At 42.3% G+C, this 19485-nt stretch overlaps 1 protein-coding gene across 2 annotated transcripts in view; it reads right to left on the bottom strand.

Annotated features, from left to right (window-relative positions):
- Positions 1-19485, bottom strand: part of fndc3ba (fibronectin type III domain containing 3Ba) — a 97288-nt gene that overhangs the window by 14797 nt on the left and 63006 nt on the right. For both annotated transcript variants that reach the window (XM_071497809.1, XM_071497811.1), the window contains exons 8-24: positions 18998-19056; positions 15280-15431; positions 15135-15194; positions 14868-15006; positions 14283-14336; positions 13828-13952; positions 12639-12813; positions 12024-12110; positions 10643-10778; positions 9583-9654; positions 8229-8347; positions 7947-8052; positions 7169-7341; positions 6386-6499; positions 5759-5908; positions 3880-4160; positions 642-860 (exon numbers count right to left, since the gene is read on the bottom strand). In XM_071497809.1, the coding sequence (XP_071353910.1) occupies positions 642-860; positions 3880-4160; positions 5759-5908; positions 6386-6499; positions 7169-7341; positions 7947-8052; positions 8229-8347; positions 9583-9654; positions 10643-10778; positions 12024-12110; positions 12639-12813; positions 13828-13952; positions 14283-14336; positions 14868-15006; positions 15135-15194; positions 15280-15431; positions 18998-19056 (2221 nt within the window). The remainder of the gene's footprint in view (positions 1-641; positions 861-3879; positions 4161-5758; positions 5909-6385; positions 6500-7168; positions 7342-7946; positions 8053-8228; positions 8348-9582; positions 9655-10642; positions 10779-12023; positions 12111-12638; positions 12814-13827; positions 13953-14282; positions 14337-14867; positions 15007-15134; positions 15195-15279; positions 15432-18997; positions 19057-19485) is intronic.

Below are 19485 nucleotides of genomic sequence, written 5' to 3'. Positions count from 1 at the left end.
AGGAGATGCAAAACTACATTGAGATGGTTTTTGGTACTTAAAACCCAAACTCCATCTTCTTATGGATATTGACACTTCAAACTAAACACTGGAGAAGTGTAAAATATGGGACCTTTAATTTAATTTTGACTATTTTCAATTCATGGATTTACTATAAAATATAGCCATAATATCATAACCATATCCTTGTTGTGAACTGCAGACTGTTGAGTGAGTAGCATGAAGAAGGTACTTCCTTATCTACCGTACAGCCACTCCATTCCCACCGTTGGTCTAAGCTTAGTGTATACTGTGAAGTAATACAAGTGCAGGGTATACAGGAACTACTGTGAATAACTTCAAATCTAACAACAAAGCATAAATAATGAGGTGTGGAGTGTGGACATAATTAGAGGTTCTCGTTCTTGTCACATTTCTTGAATGTATAAAAGTATAAATGCTTGAATTGTGAGCTTTTATTATGATGTGTACCTGTAAATTATAACAGTAATAACAATATATCTTGGATGTTTGACATATTATCTTCAACATGTACTTATGGTCTGAACTATCGTAAGCCAGTAAGCCAGACCCCCCTCCTCTCAGTCTATACCATGAGGAATACAATGATGTAACAAGGGTATTGAGTTGTGTTAAGCCACCTGTGGTTCTTGTCCTCCATCTGTAGTGTGTAGACCATGTCGTCGGCGAGCAGGGCGCGCGTGTGACTGGCGTTTTCACCCCACTTCAGCTTCAGGCTCTGAGGGCCGGCCGCTGAGCATTCGAGAGGGGGCGGGGCTGGAGGGAGGGGTCGTGTCCTCGCCTGCAGGGGTGGACTCGTGGGACTGGAGCCGATGGCATTCACTGCCTGGATCTGTACACTGCAAACCATTGAAGAGGAGGAGAAGGAGATCATGATTTGTTTGTTACAGAGTGTTACACTGCATATGTTTTATCATTTCTCCATCAGACACTTTCAGATCAGATTTTTTGGAGGAAAAATGTGGAAATAAAACATGTTTGAATTTCAGTAGGAACATGTGCAGGGATTAAGTTCATGAGCCAAAAGTGCATGTACATGAAACTGCTGGAAAATGTATGTACTATGTTGTTCTATCAGCAGACCTATTTGTCTAATGGTGTGGTAATTTTCAGTGAAGAGGCTGTTCTGTTGTTTCAGCTTTGACCTTGGATCCCTTCTTCCATCACCATCCTCCTCTTCAGTGTACTCTCCAGGATGTGTGTCAGACCAGGTGACCCACCTTTTTCCCGAATATATAGTAGTATGGGAGGAAAAGCCCCATGTTTTCAAAAATTTTTTTGTTTGGAAAGAACTTTTTTTATTTTTCTAGCAACAGAAAGTTGTTTTTTTTTTTTTAAACCTGATTAACTTTTGTGTTTCACGAAGCCAATCTACAGATAATAACCAGCAGTAGAAAAGTCCCAATGGGTTCTGAAGAATTCATCTATAAAAGAAGTGTATCCATTTTGTACACACACGTGTTGCTAATTTAAAAAAGCACTGGATGGAAATGGATTTTTGCTTTTCAAACTACCCCTGCTGCCTTTCTTCTAGGAATCCCCCTCCCCTTCTTGCCCCTTTTCTGTCAATGTCTGATCAGCTGATTAGCATCCATAGCGGAGGCCCTCGGCTAGAGATCGTCTGCCGTCATTTGACATTTAATTGCTGATACTCTGTAACTGTAACCTTTCATTATAATTCACTCAGCTGAGTGAAGCCAGAGGAGAAAGGGCAATGTTCAACCATCCACTGGGGTAATTAAGCATAAAGATAAAAGATGATGAGAGACTGGGGGTGGGGGGTGGAAGATGAAGAAGCTTAGCTTTTGATGATGAGGGACTCCATTTAGTCGCGAAGGGATTTGTATATCAAAGTTCAAAACAGATGCAGTTTTGTTTCATTGTGAAATGAAAACTAAGGAAAATATGATAATTTTCTGAACCAAAGGCAGAAAGTCAGTGGGTGCTGCACGACCACGAGGCTAAAGGTAACCACGTCTCATGCTGAGCAAAACACTGGTCAATAGAAACCATTAGTAGCTAATGCAATTAAGGTGAACATGCAACACATGGTCTTCTTCTATCACATGTTGTTAACCAAATGTGGTGATTTTCATGACAGTTTTACTTTTTTTTTTTTAGCACTGCAGGTTTAGTGATGTGTGAACGAGAGGCAATTAGCCTCTTAAGGTGTCTCTATAGACTGAAATACCTTTAACATTATGAATGGACTGTGACAGTATTAAGCACAGGGTGGTTGTCAAACCCTGTTTCTAAAAAAAAGCCATTGATGAAAAGAAATCTCTGCTGCCACCTAAATGAAGACGAGACCTGAAGGTTATGAAGCTTTCAGCTTTGAGAACATGAGAAGTGGAAAACACATTAAAATATCTAAATTGTTACTGAAGTGTTTTTTTATTATTTAGTTTAGTTTTTTTTTTTTTTTTTTTAAATAAAACTTATTCCAAAAATGTAAACATTGAAATTACTTTTTATCTCTGGAACATAAAACTATTGCTTCTAAGTAGACTTCTAATCTCCTGGAAGAGCAAACAACATTTACCGTGGTCCTTCACAAAGCTGTACACGCAAATAACATATGAATAATATTATCTGAAGTACCCCACTGGTGTAAATAACAACCAGCATTACCGTTAGTGGCACGCACACACACACACACACACACACACACACACACACACGCAGGCACAGTGTTCTACTCCAGCGGCAGCCATTATGCAAGAGAGCAAACTGACATAAGGACAAAAACAACCTCAGAATGATGAAAACAATGGTGTGTGATCACTCTGCCTCTTCACACACACACCCCCCCCCCCCCGACCTCGGACACCCTCTCGTTTTTTCCCCTCGGTTCAAAGAACTCACTACACAATCACACGCATGCACACAAACACCTGTGATCACAGAACTGCTCACGGACACATAACAACAGTAGCTGGTGATTCAGATAACCAAGTGGTTGTTTACTGTTGCTCCAGTATGACATCACTGCTCGTTTTGTGTATTCGGACAATCTATAAGGGAGAGCTGAGTGGTAATGTAGCATGAAGCGGTTTACAACACAAAACCTCTGTTACAAACCATGGAGTTCAAAAGACTTTGGCATTTACCAGAAAGGCACGTTTCTAGTAAAAAGATAGTATTGGTTGCATTGTGGGAAATATAGGATCCAGTGTTTTTGAAACTTGACGCTCACTAGGGACTTAAAGGCAGAGTATCTCGGCCTTTGCTGTTACTTACTCTTTCTTTAAAATCTCTCTCTGTTGAGTCCCCCAACATCATGTAAGTGTAAACTCAATTGCTGGAATTGCCATTCAATCAATTTCTTATCTTAATGGAAAAGAGCTGAATCATAATGACAAACCCACAATGATTTATCCCAGCAGATCTTTGGAGCATCATTGTCTTAGTTCTTTACTGTTTTTGTTCACTCTCACTGCTTTCATGGCTCAATTTAAGCTTTTCACAGGCAGCTGCTTTAAGCAAAAAAAAAAAAAAAAGCTCTGCGCAGCATCAAACTTTACTTTCATCAGGCTGCCATCTGCCATCATGCTATCATGCTATCTACTGGATGTGTAAATAGAAATGTGGAAATGTGTTTGCTAACATGTTGGTGGTCATAGTGGTCAAAATATCTCTTCATCAAGGCTTATTTTTCTTTACAATGGTTTAGAAAGGAACTTTGTTTCAGGTGTTCTGACATCTGATGTTAATGGACGTCTGCCCACTGATTAATGTCTGCGGTATTGTATTTTTATTTCTACAAAATGTCAACCTGATGATTTGTGATCATCATTAACATAAATCACACTTTGTATCCGTCAGTTTCTACGTCCCCCTAACTTCTAAATTCAGTACCTGTATTCGGTGTCTGGCTGCAGGCCCGCGACAAGGTGACTTGTCCCCGATTCCACGGTGATGGTTTGGTCGTCCAGGGTGATGACGTAGGAGGTGATCTCCGCCCCGTTGCTGTTCGGCTCGTCCCACTTCAGGAAGAGGCAGGTAGATGGGGAGTGACCTGACTCCGACGAGGTCGGGAGGTCCAGGAGGGCGAGGGATGAGACCTGGTCTGGATTCGTCGCCGGGGTCCTGAAACTCACCTGCTCGCTGTAAGGACCAGCACCCGCCTGATTTACCGCCTTGAGTGGGAGACAGAAAAATACAAAGAGAGTGAGAGGAGAAAGGAGGAAAATGAGGGGAGGAGGAATCTGAAGAAAGAAAAAAGGGGAAACGAGAGGGATGAAAAGATGCCAATAACTAGAAACAAACCACAGATGAAGGTTAAGAGTGAAAAGGAGAAGAGGCAAAAGTGAAATAAATTGGCAGAGGAGTGGCAGACAAAGAGCACAGGAAAGTAAAATAGAGGCAAGAAGAGGGACATGAATTCAAATTAGATGTGAAAAAAACATTAGTCTGTTCCTTGTGCTGTGTAACACATTTACATTCACCTGAAGTACCCTCTGTTAAACGCCCTTTAATCGCTTTTGATTTATAATGAGGACAGAATACACCAGCTTTTTAAGAATACATCTGCTGCATCTTAAAAGCTTGAACTAAATAAACAAATTTTTAAATTATTTTCCCACATTTATTCTAATTTTCAAGCAAAATGTGCACTTCCTGTTAAATCTATCAAAGAAGACAAATTAAAAAAAAAAGTAATGGATTGATTGTAAAAAATCAAAAAAGTGTGCAATACTTCCAAGAACATGAGGCAAATAAAAGTGCACTGTTACATCTATCCAAAAACTTCCAAGTAATTTACATTGTGCGTTTACAGAAAAGTCTTGACTTTACTTTGTCTTGGCAGTAAACTGTCCACATACCTCGAGTGTCCCAGATAAGAAATATTATATTTCAGTAGCTTTTCTAATTTATCTTCAGCTGTCAAATACATCTTGGCGAGGCTTAAAAAAAACAAAAAAGATGTGAGGAACTCTTGATTCACCTCAATGCGATAGTGTCCGAATATTTAAAGCGTTCTCGTAAAGCAAGTGTGTGTCGAGCTGTGATGTTTGACACAATAAAACATCACCTACAGATACACTGTATCAGGAGTCACACGGAGTTCAACCGTACCAGTGTGTTTTGTCTCATCCACCCTTGTGTTTATACTGCTACACATATAAACACACACGTGCACACTGCTGCATCAACGCACATAAACACACACACACAAACCCATTAATTATGACATTTAGGATGACCTTGTCCTGTCCTCTAAACTTTATAAATGGACCCATAAAGGAGAGAGCCATAAAACATAATTTTATTGGATTCGTAGCTTTAGAGAGTACATCAGGAAAGAAAGAGTGTGCGTCTGTGTGTGTGCGTGTGTTAGACAAATACACAAAAGGAGAGAGAGAGAGAGAGAGAGAGAGAGAGAGAGGGAAGGAGAGAGCAGTTATTTATGCACCAGATTAAGAGTCAGGGCACAAACAGAATCAATTATCATCAACCTTTCACCGGTTTCTGTCTGTTTGTGTGTTTCTTGTTTTCGATGCTTCCCTTTGCATCACTGACCGAGCGTTTGTGTCATGCATATAATACTCTTCTTTCTTTTTGTTTTTTTGCATTTGTCTGCATATCTGTGTTCATGTACTGTTTATGCACCGTCCCGTCTCTTGTGCACAAACAAGAAAGGGCCTGTGTGCCTGTGCATGAATGCAGTTTTTGTGTATGTGCGTGTATTCCACAGCCGTACGTTGGTTTAAGTGTATGTTCCTGTCTGTGTTACCTGTAGCCTGCAGCAGTAGTCTGTGGCAGGCGTCAGGTCTGACAGTTCACACTGTGTGGCAGACCCACAGTAGATGAGCTCCATGGGCTCGTCTTCCCTTGCCCACTCCAAGCGATATTCAGAGATGTCTGTACCCGAACCCTCAGGACTCTGCAACACACAGAAACACACACACACATATACACACACACACACACACACACACACACACACACACACACACTCAGCTCAGAGAAATCAATGGGAATTTGGAATAAAAAAAAAGAAAAAAAAGAAAAAGAAATACCGCCATAAATACGTTCTAACAACAATAAAACCTAAAAAGCTGTCTTTCAAGCTGAAAGTAAATAGATATATACAGTGCTGTGTTAAAGAAGGCCAAAGGGAAATGAGTGACAGGCTGTTAAAGAAAGGTTTATAGGCTGGATTGCTCTGAAAAACACAGTCTCCCGGGTCTACCTGTCAACAACAGCCCAGGCAGACAGATTTAAAGTGGCGGGTTTTTGTTAGTGGAAACAGACAGGGGAGTTTGAGCATTTTTAGACAGCTTTAAAAAACGTAGCCCCAAAAAGAAAGTGTTTCTTTCCTTTGATAAACACTGGTGTGTCCTCTGTGCGTTTGTCTCACCTCCCAGTTCAGCGTTACGCAGGTGTTGCTGGTGAGAGTGATGAGCGGTGCCCCGCACTGGCCGGGAGGGCCCGCTGCAGTCGTCACCTCTGTTGGGTTGGAGTACGCTCCCAACTACAAAAGAGACCACACACAGACACACAATTAGAGGTATGTTTAAACTAACACAAGTGGAAGAGAAAGCACAAATCACGCTTGTGCCTGTGTGTGTGTGTGTGTGTGTGTGTGTGTGTCTGTGTGTGTGTGTGTGTGTGTATACATGTGAGTCATAAGTTTCTTTGGTTTTCCTTGCAGGTTTTGTATTTCTAAGTGTGTGTGTATGTGTATGTGTGTGTGTGTGTGTGTGCCTGCATTTGATCAGCCAGTCTGAGTGCTAGCTGCTGCTGTTGTCTGTGTGGATAATCAAAGCAATAAGATGTTAACTGCAGACTGTGGAACTCTCCTGCTTCCAAACATGACCACTGTTAAGACTGTCTGGGACACTCTGACCCAACCTCTACTGGCCCTGTTTATCTGAGTGTGCATGTCTACAACAGACTTCAAGCCCTCAACAGCCATTACACAAAGGATTTCATGCTTGGCAAGCGGAAAATAAGAATGACTTTTAAACATTTTGAAAGGCTGACTTGTTGCTTGGTTCTAACATCATCAGGGAAGTGATTTCTGTGGATTTTATGGTCTCGCCTGTTGAATCACTTGCTGATGAGTTTTTTTTTTGTTTTTTTGTTTTTTGTGTGTGTAATTTTTTTTACTGATCATATTCCTGCTGTGTGAATTTCTCACCCCAGCCTCGTTGGCAGCCCGCAGTCGGAAGCTGTATGTGGCACCAGGTAGCAGACTGCCCACAGTGCATTGCAACTCCGACCCGTGGTACACCTCTGCTGGCTTGGTGTCGCCCTCGCTCATCTCCAGACTGAACACGCACTCCTCACACACGCCCTCAGAGACAGGGGAGTCTAGAGCAATAGAAGCAGAACAGATGTATTCAAAATCACGTGTGATGGAAAGTCACAGCGTTTTAGGAGACATGTGTTTACAGACCAGTTCATCTGTTACATTTCTCAATAATTTACAAGGGATTCTTCCCTCCACCAAATGCTTCATTTTGGTTGCAGAGTGGTGAAGGTAATAAATGATGGAGACAGTGGGGAAAGCCCTCCGATACATCATGTCTGACCTTCAGCTTGAGCCAGTAATTGCAGCAGCGGTGCCTGAATGTGAGCTGATTAGGGCTGTGGCCAGTTGTATTAAACTTGGTAAAGCAGGAACTTCCTCTGCGTTTCAGGCTGGGAGATTTTGCCTGCCAGCAGATAACAGTACTAATCTGCAATAATGGGCCGACTTTAGGAGAGTTAAGTCAGATATGAGGCTAGGTTAGGCATTTAATGGGCTAAATTAGGGCTCAATTAGGCTGAAACATGGTTGACTGAGGTTACATTAGAGCTGGCCAGGAAACATATTAAACTGCCAGAGGGTGAATTTGCTGATTTGTGTAAAAGAAAATTTAAATATATTCTAGTAAATAAAGCTAAACCCAGTGTACGTGGATGTCTGCACTCACCCCATTCTAACTGCACTTCCTTGTGTTTGGCTTTACCCACAATCCTTGGTGGCTGGCAGGGCCCTGGCGGGACACTTAATGTACGAACCGGAACACTTACAGTGCACTTGAGGAGCAAAGATAAACACAGGAAATCAAAACAGAAGAGAAGGAACAATAATTAGAGATCATTCGATTAATAACTGGCACAAATGTCAGTTATGTAGCAGTTATTGTAGAAAAAAATCAAAATTCACAGGTTACCATTTTAAAGTTGTGTGTTTGTGTGCGTGTGTGTCTTACCGGGCTGTGTCCTCCGGTGGTGATGCTGCACACACGTAGGCGGTAGAAGGTGCCAGGTGTCAGGCGCTCACACATGCATTCTGTCGCTGGACCACTGTACGCTACCTCCCACTGGCTCGCTGCACCAACACGCACATATGCACACACACACACAAAAAAACAAAAACAAAACACAGTTACACAAAATCACATACGCAAGGATACATGCGTATGTCTACAAAATGTCCTGCTGTCATGTATGTTTTTCTGCAGTCGACCTCATTGTTTTCTCAGAAACAGAATCCCATTGACCCAATTTATACCTGCTCATCACTTTGTGTTGCTGTGGTTAGATTGTGTAGGCCTGTGTAATTCATTATCCCAAGAAACAGCTCTCATGATATGCAAATTTAGATCTGTTTACACCAAGCAGAAGAAGCAAATGCATTGTGATTATGTAATATACGTGCTTAGGTTTTTTTTTTACAACAACATAAAGTGGATTTCACGTAAACGTCCAGGTAAAACACTTCAAAACAACAGTGCTTCATAACTCTTGTATGGAAAATGTCCTAAATTACGCTGTTTCAGAGCAGAAACAACACACACGCATGCATACAAACACACACACACAACTTATTAATATGATGAATCACAGAAAACACAATGACATGAGTCAGGCTCTACTGAGAGTTCACCACCGCACCCACTGGTTCAACTCAGCCAGAGTGGTGAGAAGGTGAAGAGAGCACAGAGAAGAGGAGGAGAGATACAGATACTGTACAGACCATGGAGAGGACAGAAAACAAGTTAGCTCTGATCCTTCAGAATGCAGATTTTCAACTGAGTTTTTTCTTAAGTATTAACTAATGAAGTGCACTGTCACCGATGGAAAATCACAGAGGAAATATGAGCTGCTGAAAATCAAACCAGAAGCTGAATTACCAAATTACAACAATTTAGCCTGATTTACCAATTCATTCCACCCCACTGGGCTTGTAGTAAAAGAAAAAGAAAAAAAACCCCAACTCATTCCTTCTTTGATGTGATTGAATAAAATACAGATTCAATGGAATTACGCCTCCTTTCTCTTCCTGCTATTATCGACTGAAAGAAACAAGAGGACATTTAATTTCTGGGGTTGCTGATCTGAGGAAATCCAAACGGCGCTGTGCGTTCAATCGGGGAGAACAAAGAGTGAATTATGGATGCCAGTCTTCGTAGGGGAGTAAGCACAGGAAATGGATATATTGAAAGAACAAGCACAGAGGAGAGAGGACAGATGGTGCATTTTGAGTTTTGTTTAGAGGATGGACTCAGATTAGTTAGGATGGACAGACGGACAAACAGACAGATAGATGGATGTAAATTGTACCTTCGGAGCACCCCTCTGAGATCTCAAGCAGGTACGTAAGAGCCTCTGAACCCCCGTTGTCCTGCGGAGGATCTGTTGGAGCATTTGATGGGTTGATTTTAGTTTTGAGAGTAACGTCACTTATAAACTCACACATACATGTAAAAAAAACAAAACAAAAAAAAAAAAAACATCCACCATGACTTCAGGAAAATTGTGTCCAAAATGAGTCAGCACAAAGTCTACAAAAATGTATATATCATACATTCATTAGTCATCACTTGAGACTGAGATAAATAAACTGTCCTGTGTCCTGTGGCAGACAGTTTGTGTTTCAGCCAAACAAAGTCATAATTCCCCAAAAGCAGCTGCCAAATGTTCCACCAGCCAGGGAGCTAACAGGAAAACGCTTAAGCTTCTATTATTTCTTCAGACATCATAGTGGTAAATATGAAATAATACACTACTGGGGATGATTTGTCCTGAGATTATAGATACATCAGCAGTGTTACAAACAATCCACTTGGCTGAGCCTCATCTGCTCCTCATTGTATCAGTATTGTTGTCATAATCACAGTAGCTACTGCTTTAAGAAATAAACCCACAAAGAAGGAGCTGCTACTACCACCACACACTACAGAGCTGTCAGAGTCAAATCAATGGTATGAATGGCAGCTGAGAAACACACAGAAGGGTCTGTGTAGGATGTGTTTACGATATATACAGCCCGGACTCCAGCAGCACTAACGCAGGACAGATGGATGACAGCCGACATGATGGCTTTTATGGCTGCTCCCTCAATTCAGTGATAACACCCTAGAGGCAGCAGCTTGTCAAGGTTTTATTCTGCGACATGCTCTGCTAGATTTCATTTCTTTTTTTTTTTTTTTTTTGTCAAGTTGAGTCTTTTTGAACTATTCAAAAAGGCCCCAAACTGGGATAAAATATAGTTTTGGATGCGATGGTACGTTACAGGGTGGAAAATGGTGGATTTTATGCAAGGTGTGTGTATTTTCACGTGCATCTTGCAAGTGTTTGCATATTATGGTGTATAGTACAATGTGCACGTGTGTCTGTTTACCCCATGTGACGGTGAATCCGTAGGGCGTCGCCGCGGTGACACAGGGTGTAGATGGAGGGCCTGGTTTGTCTGGATTGGTGGTGCACACCAACACTTCACTGGGACTGCTCTTTCCCTCCATGTTCGACGCTATGAGCTGCAGGGAAGGAGACGGACAGTACAGAGGGAAGAGAGCGTGAGGTGAAAGAAAGGGGAAAGACAAGGAGGGGAATAAGGGAGACAGAAAGGGTAAGGGAGGAGACAAAATGAGTAACGATGCAGTGGACGACTCAGAGTGAACGTAGTTAGACGGAAGAAGAGAACCTGCGGAGAAATCTATCAAAGAGTAGAGTAAGTGTCCTGATTAATAGGAGCCATTACTCTCTGCTCTTTCACCTGTGCTTCTCCTGGCTCTTTTGCCTCCATTTCTCTTCACTCCTTCCATTATCTCATCCAATGGACAATCTGCTTTGTTCCCAAATGTTCACAGCGGATGAACATCACACAGAACACAGAGTTTTGCTCTTTGTGTTTGAGCATGTGTGTGTTTGCCTCTTAAAACATCTGCCGTCTCAGCTGCAGGTGTGAGCGAGGACATGAGCACGCGTGTGCGTGTGTGTCAAAGTGCACGTAAGGTGCTGTTGGAGTGGGCTGCACAAACACAAACACAAACACACACACACACACACACACACACACACACACACACACACACGCCCACACAGGAGTACCTGCATTAACACACATGCAAACACACTTACAGGCATCTCCCGTCGGAACATTTTGTTTCACAGTGTCCTCACATTATGAGCAGCTATCACAGCTTTTAAGTAGAGCCGGACAGTGCTCCCTGCTCACTAAATGGCCGCTGAATTGCCTTGTTTCACTACTCTTTAAATTGCAGCCAATTCTCTGGTGGTGAAATCCTGTATTCCTTCCTAGATTGATGGATGTTATATGACTAGGAGAGCCGCCTGGATGGGTTGGTATCCTTGGAAACATTTATTATTTTTTTTTATTTAACAAGAGAACATCATTGACTGGAAATTGATCAAGTAGGAGGCAGCCAAGATGATTTTACTCAAGAGTACATCTGAAATCAAACAAGACTCATATGAAAAACATGTTCAGACCAAAGAAAAAATATATTTGCTTTCTGGAGAGTTAGATGAGAAGATCGATGTCTGTAATGTACAAGTAACATGAGTCAATCTTCTCTTCTAACTCTTGACAAAAAATGTCTTTTAATTATTTTTTTACCAACACAAAAGAAGGGTGGAAAATGAAGAACATAGCAATATATAGTTTCATTTTAATCAGTTTCGAGTCAAATACACACAAGGGGAAACTCTTATGTGCAGAAACTAAAATGCACACACACCCACGTCACATCTTCACTTACCCTGAATTTATACTGTGTACTCCTCTTCAGGCCTTGTACAGTACAGGTCAAGTTTTCTCCAGTGTACTTTGGATGAAAGTCTGTTCCCTGTGGGAGATACACTGTCAGTGTCTGTGTGTGTAAAAGCGTCTTTTGGAGTGAATTTGGATCAGTGGAAATTTGAGCCTACGGATTCAATAGATGCTGACTTTTGCAGCATATATATATATATATATATATATATATGTGTGTGTGTGTGTGTGTATGTGTGTGTGTGTGTTTGTGTTTGTGTGAGTGTGTGAGGGTTTGCAATGCATTATGCATGTATTTTCTTTTATATTTTCTTATAATCTGTTTTTTGAAAGTGCATCATTTCCTGGTGGAGGTTTTTTTTTATTCTCCTCTTCCTGTGGGAATCCACTGACTGGCAGAACACAGCTCAATCAAATCATAAAATAACAGAAAGTTTCACAAAACAGAATTAAGGTTTCATGTTTTACACTGATGGATTATGGATAATGTAGTTCCTGTCACTTTTAAACCTATAGGGGCCTTTTCTTTAATGTAATGGAAAAGAACCAGTGCCAATCAACTTCAACATATATTATGGGTGTTGTGTGTGCGTGTGGTACTGACGCTGTTGTCCTCCTGGATCTCGAGTGTGTATTTGAGCTGCTCCTCACTGGGACTGCCCTCAGGACGCCCCCACTCCAGGGTCACCCAGGACACCCCCGCCCTGACCAGCCGGGGTGCCAGAGGCAGAGCAGGCAGGGTGCCCATGGTGTAAAACACCACCTCTGTGCTGAAGCCACTGCACGAAACACAAACACATTTCCATTCCATTCACATTTTATTCATTTTATTTAAAATGCTGAAGCAAACTATTGACTAGTTGGATCATTACTTTTGAGGGGAAAGCGGCAGCAGCGCAGGAGGTGGGGGGATTGCATCATGAATTACAAATTCGGCAGAGACGGAGAGAGGAGAAGAAGAAATAGGGACAGAGCACTGACATGAGTGCTTATTTTAAGGGAGGTTGCATGTGAGGATGGGGGGGGGGGGGGGGGGGGGCTCCCAGTGGAGATAGAAAGGAGGAAGAAAGAGCAGCAATAAGATATATGCATGTCAGAAACGATAGAGGAAGAGGAGGGGGCTCATTTGCGAGTTCCAGGAGGAAAAGGATTTAAATAGACATCCAGCAGCAGAAGTCTGAGAGGTTGTAAAACTTTTATCAAATAAGACAAACAGCGAGTAACCAAAAGCTCGCGCGTGCCAGAGTATGTTTGTGTGAGCATGTGTCTCCGCAGCTTCAAAGGAGACTTCGAGCTGAAGGATGTATTAAGGCCGCCTCGAGTTCAGCCAGAGAGCTCATCATATCCCCTGCCTCGCTCCCGCTCCCCTCTATCACCTCCTCCCCCTTTTCCTGTCACCCTAACGACTACAGAGGAGACGCTCCCTGCCATAATGACAGAGAGCGAGGACGAGAGGACAGAGGAAATGGAGGCAGAGGACTCATCTCGTATGCTACAAGCTGGCGCGTGTTTGTGTCTATCATCACGATTGTGTACGGTGCATGTTGTTGCTGACACTAATACAATTTGCTCCCGTAGGTATACATATCCATGGTTACTGAAATATGGTTTGAGATCTCACAAAGGCCAACTGCCAGTTGCTCATTTTAAAAGCTGTCTTGTATTGTAAGAAATCCGTGCTCCTATTGTGTGAGATCAAGGAACAACAAAGAGATGCGACATCTGCCTTCTGCGTTATTTGTGATGATGTGTGCAATGTATGTGTTTGTGTCTTCAGTAACAGGCGACAGTACCTTGTGCCGATGTCGTTGTGTGCAGCCACTCTGAACGTGTAGCCACAGGCGGGGAACAGTCGTGTCAGCTTACAGTGTCTCTGGCTCCCAAAGTAACATTCTCTGAAAACACTGTTCTTCTTTCCCTGCAGAGGAGAGGAGAGGAGAGGTGGATGAAGAGACAGAAAACAAAGTAAGATAAGATGAGAACAGGGAGGTAAGATTAATTGCATTCAGAGAAAAGTAAAACAGATGAGGAAAAAATAGCATGACAGAGTGAAAAAGAGGGAGAGGAGGAGGAGGAGGAAGAGGAGAGCCAGACAACGATTGAAAAAGCATAACTCTAAGACTCAGTACATCTTCTCTGAGGATCTGAATGTAAACGTCTATTTAGCAACATCTGTGATCGGGATAAGTGCTTTTTTAAAAATCAGGGGAAAGTGTGACAGCTGATAGACACCAAGAGGGAAACTCACCTCATCCCACTCAAGTAGGTAGTTTGTGATTTTAGATCCATTGTCGCCTGGGGGCTGTGGATGACAGGGAAATGGAAGAAGCGAGGAAGACAGGACAAGAGTGAGATGGAGATTAGGCAAGGATTAAAGGCTGACACTGAGACAGACAAAATACCTGCTTTTTATAATTGGCCTCACATCCTGTCTGGGTGACTGATGTCACGATTTATCAGTGACAGTGTGAGTGGAGAAAAATCTGCTTGTGCGGAAAAGGTCAGACAGGACGCAGGGATGCAAGAGTGTTTCTCTGCTAGGTGCTGTGGGGCTGATAGAGTCAAGCAAAATATAGTATAGTTTTGCTGTTTTGGGAGGTTTTTTTTGCAAAGAATATGACTGTACAAACACAGTGTGGTAGACCCATTGGACATACAGAATCCTGTGTTGTTCTGCTGGTGTCAGACTGATTTATAATAACCTAAGTGCAAATGTGCCATCAAAACTAATCGAAACACCATAAATTTACATCACTACATTGTTTATTGGGGTGAAAGTGCTTCATTGTCTGTCTTCAGGAATGACTCAGCATAAAGATGTCAGTGCCTGTACCTTCCACTGTAGGGTTAGGGTGCTCTTGGTGCGGTGGGAGAGTTTCGGGGGTAATGGGACGTCGGGGACGCTGCAGTGTGTGGTGAACGAGCCGGCCTCTGAACACGAGCCTCGAACCGAGTTGTACATCGCAGAGACCCTGAAGCAAACACAAAGAAAAAAAAAAGAGAGTTTTTAACATTTAAAAACGTAAGAGGATTCCTGTTTTGGGCAACGTTCAGATGTTTTAGAAGAAGTGTGAAATAAAACACAGCGTCCAGTCCTTACCGTATGTGGTAGTCTGTTGCTGGCCTTAGGTCTTTCAGATGGTACTCCAATTCTTCACCGCTGAAAAACAGACGCACAAAGGTCACACCCGTGTCCTTTAGCAGAGCTTGTATGAACTGTATCTGTGTGTGTGCTTGTTTCCTACCTGTAGATGAGGCGATACTTTCCATCTCGTCCCTTATCTGAGAGAGAGACCTCGTAGGAGCACGACACAGGCATCCCGTTACTATGCCTGTTCACCAGCCCTGCTGGGGGGGCCCAGGACAGCCGTGCAGCGCGCGCCTGCACATTGGACACCTGTAAGACACACAAAAAGAAATATAACGCATGTTATATAAAGAATGAAGAAATTCCCCGGTACAATATCTTTCCTTGTGTGTACTGTAGCGTCTGGTCTGCAGTTGCACAGGGCAATTAATCTAATATATTTTTATTTGTGATTTAATTTCTATTTTATTCTATTGAACTCTATGTTATTTTATTCCGGTGTATTTTGCTCTATTCTATCCTATAGGCAGCAGGAATTCAAGCCATACAAGTAAGTAAAATCATTCAAGGTGTGTGTTTGTTACTACAACTTTGAACACAAATGTGTCTTTTTTTGTCTGTCTGTTCATGTATGTGACTCTATGTGTGTGCATGTGTGTGCGTATCACAGTGAAACCACTAAACCAGATTTAGCTCTTCTTTCCCCACTCGGACACATCCATGCCAGGAATGCACCAGAAAATTAAAATGAACACACACACACACACACAAAAAAAGGGACTGCATGCTTGCGTGTTTAACTGTGTGTCTGCCTGCAAGTGTGTGCATGTTTATGGGAGTTTTAGCTACAACACATGGTGGGTGAGCCAATTTAGTGTGATTTAGCACAGTCTGCTGCAATTCCAGACTCCGCATCCACTGAATAGGCGATGAATGTGCCTTAAGGGGACTGCAAACCGCAACCATGCCTAGACTGTCTATGAGGAAGAGCGACAGACAGACAGGAACAGAAGAGATGGGGAGAGGTTTCGCTGTCACTTCATGATCATGATGATTAGGTTTTATGTGATTGCGTCAACTGCGTCCATATGCCTGAGAACATCTGTGTCTTTGATGGGATTTAATCTGAGTCCACCCATTGCCTCCGTGTCCACTGTGGACACATTAATATGCTGCCAAGGCAACAACGGTCTGATGTGCGAAGACAAAGAGCGGGGAGAAGAGGATGACAAACAGATATGAAGGATGAAGGGTATAATTTAGAGGCTTGTCATCTTCTTGCCCTTTGACCTGGAGAAACACCCGGTTCATCATCTGCAAATGATCTGTCTGACAGACTGTTGCACAAAGGCCACTGAAAGTAAAGGGGTATTCAGTATAGTAAAGCATAGCATACAGTATAATCTATTGTATATCCATCATCAGTTCTCGTCGCCTATCTTGACCTTTCACCCCATCTCTTTCTCGCTCATACATCCATACAAAGGCTGCTCTTATGTACATACTTTATGTAAGCAGTAAGGCAGTCCTCATGTTGATGCCAAATTCTGATTACGTTAGAAACATTACACTCAACTTTATATCAGTCTCTTTGTAGAAAAGCATTTAGGGCTTACATCATGGTAGCATCATGACAGATAGGACAGGTGTAAATCTGAACACCAGTTCACTTCTGTGCCTTCGTCTCATCCACTTTGTCTGCGTCTGCACAGAACTGCCCCACACCAGTTATAATGGAGTGCAAGTGAACAAAGAAACCCACAGTTTATTATCGACTACCACTTACCCAAAGTACAGGTCCCAGATGATGGATTATCATTAAATTTTACCATATCAATTTAAGATCTCACTCTGTAAATCTTTAACATTTTTATAGTCATACCCATAAACCCAAAGATACACTTGTCTAAAAGAACCTTTTTATGGTGGGTTTAAACATCACAGCCTGTGCAGCAAACTAAAATAATCATTTTTAAGAGAACTATCTCATAGTCCCAGGTTACATAGTAAATACTGAACTGAAAGAGCAAAGTTTCGATCAGTAACCATGGCAACAGATGTTTTCTTCTCACAGCAGCGTGCTGATTGTGTCTCGGAGACGTGCACATGCACACTACAGCTGTTAGTGAGATTTATGCAAAGAGACACCTTGTAGTGAAGGGCCAGTGGGTAGAGATCAGTTTAAGAAATCGCCTTTGACTATTTGCAAGTTTTCTCAACCCACGCTGAACGTGGTTTCTTGTCGGGAGCAGGCGGTGGTGACTGTCATTTGAGAAGAGCTTCAACCATTGTTGTGTTTACAATGAAAGAGGTTACAATATGCCCTCTGAGCAGCGCTACTTCAGAGCAGGCTGGAGGCTGCAGTGAGTCGCTATCAGAAAGTGAGGAGACGGGCAGGGCTAGCTGGTTAGCATGCTAACTTCAGTAGAGGAAAAGAAGAAAAGAAGAGACAAGAGTTAACGTTGGTGTTGATTTCCACCTCTGGAGCCAGTTCCTGGTGAGTAAAAGAATGAAGTTTGATGCTGAACTCTAGACCGGTGAGTAAACAGCTGTTAATGCTAACGCTAGATATGTAGCAATAGTGAAACTTACAAATAACTCCTTTAAAGTGATTTGGAATAGATATCTTCAGCTTACATTTCGAAACCAGCGTGGAAATAGAAATGTTAATGTCTTACAACCTGTAATTTAATCCTGTACTGTCAATGTAAGTGTAACCATGGCTATCAAGTGCATCCAGGCTGTTTAAGGTGAAAAGCGTTTGCTACATCTTCCTTCAAACACAAAGAGTAAGACGATACAGGGAGAACTCGACTCATGAGCGTACTTCTCCTTCAGTCCCCCGCTGCTTCTCACAATTCCATTCAGCTGAAGTAGGCGCACCTTATTGATATGAAAGCAAGTGGAGGAGCGAGGTAATATTGTCAGCATTTTTAAATTGAGAACTTTCTCATATAAGCTCTGTCCCCTGCAACACGTGCCACCATGCCTCTCTGGCACACAGCTGAGTCCATCAGGAGGCAGTTTTGTAGCTGTATGTAAGCCATACCAAATACCAAAACTACTGCCTGTGATATAAATGCATTGCGGTGGTGAGGGGTCACTGTGGAGTCAAAATGAAGTGACAAAAAGAAATCCGAAAACTGCTCTATTCCCCTTTTCTTTCCTTGTATTTCCTCTCAGTATTAGCTATAATAGACTTGCTGTATCACTGTAAAGGTCACCTGAGGTAACGAGAGTGGACAAATCACTGCTGTACATCAACTTCTGGTCTCTTTCATGTATTTAATGATACCCCCCCTCTCTTTTTCCACTCCATTTTCTCGCTGTCTATTTCAGCCCCTGACATAAACTCACAGGTATCAAATGGTCCAATTGCACAGCCTGCTGACCAAACTGCTTTAACCAGGGGGTGAGCAATTGCCCTCTAGCAAACCATGTCTGCAGCTCATCCATTTATATTGCCCTTGAGGGAAGGAAAAAGGCTGTTTCAGTGTTCACAGTGTTTTTCAGCTGACAGTGGCACAGTGGCGTGGATGAGCAGATGCTGCCCTCATGTGGCCAGGGTGAGCAGAGCTTAAAAGATCCGTTGCCCTCTGAGCGGCTATCATTAAAGCCCTGAAAATGACAGAGATAGGCTGCACACACCCTTTACTACTGATTTTTTTTTTTTTTTTAAGTGGAAGCGTCTCATTTTTATGTTAATCACAGAGACAAGATGGAAATATGGAAAATACATCAAACCTCATGCCAGCTGTGACTGCATCAGACAAGGAGGTGATTGATGAAAGTGGTTAGAAGTGTGTTGGGTTTGTGTGTGTGTGCGTGTGTGTGTGTGTGTGTGTGCAGCTGTGGGAGGAAGGTTGCATACCAACCTGTGGTTTGTCGATTGTAGACAGCATGTCTTGAACACGCTTCCCCTCTGAATCATGATCTGTGGAGACAGAGACAAAGACAAAGAGAGTTATCATCAAAAATCAATAACAAGAGGTATGTCTTTGCTATAAAAAAGAGAGATCGACAATGTGTGTGTGACACATGTCGGGTCATAACTGCAATCTGTGCTTGCGATCCTTATATTCCCGAATTTTCTTTTAAATAAAAAAAGAAACATGACACCATCCCAAGTTTCAAAACAGATGCACATTAATGACTTTGGCAGTGCTGCTGAAACAGCAGCTGGTGATTGACAAAGTGAGGTTTTTCAACACCCACAAACCATGTTATTGTGATATCTAGAAATCTATGGCTCATTATCCCCCAAGGTCAGCCAAGGAGTACATGCAGATTGGGAAATTGTAGGTTAAAAAAAAAAATACAAAAAAAAAAAAACAAAAAAAAAAACTGACTACCTAATCAACTC

This window comes from Trachinotus anak, unplaced genomic scaffold (genome assembly GCF_046630095.1).
Source record: "Trachinotus anak isolate AG129_WGS33_773 ecotype Australia unplaced genomic scaffold, CSIRO_AGI_Tana_v1 ptg000015l, whole genome shotgun sequence".
Lineage (NCBI taxonomy): Eukaryota > Metazoa > Chordata > Actinopteri > Carangiformes > Carangidae > Trachinotus > Trachinotus anak.
Note: the sequence above shows the minus strand (reverse complement) of the source record. Positions and strands in the feature narration are given on the sequence as shown.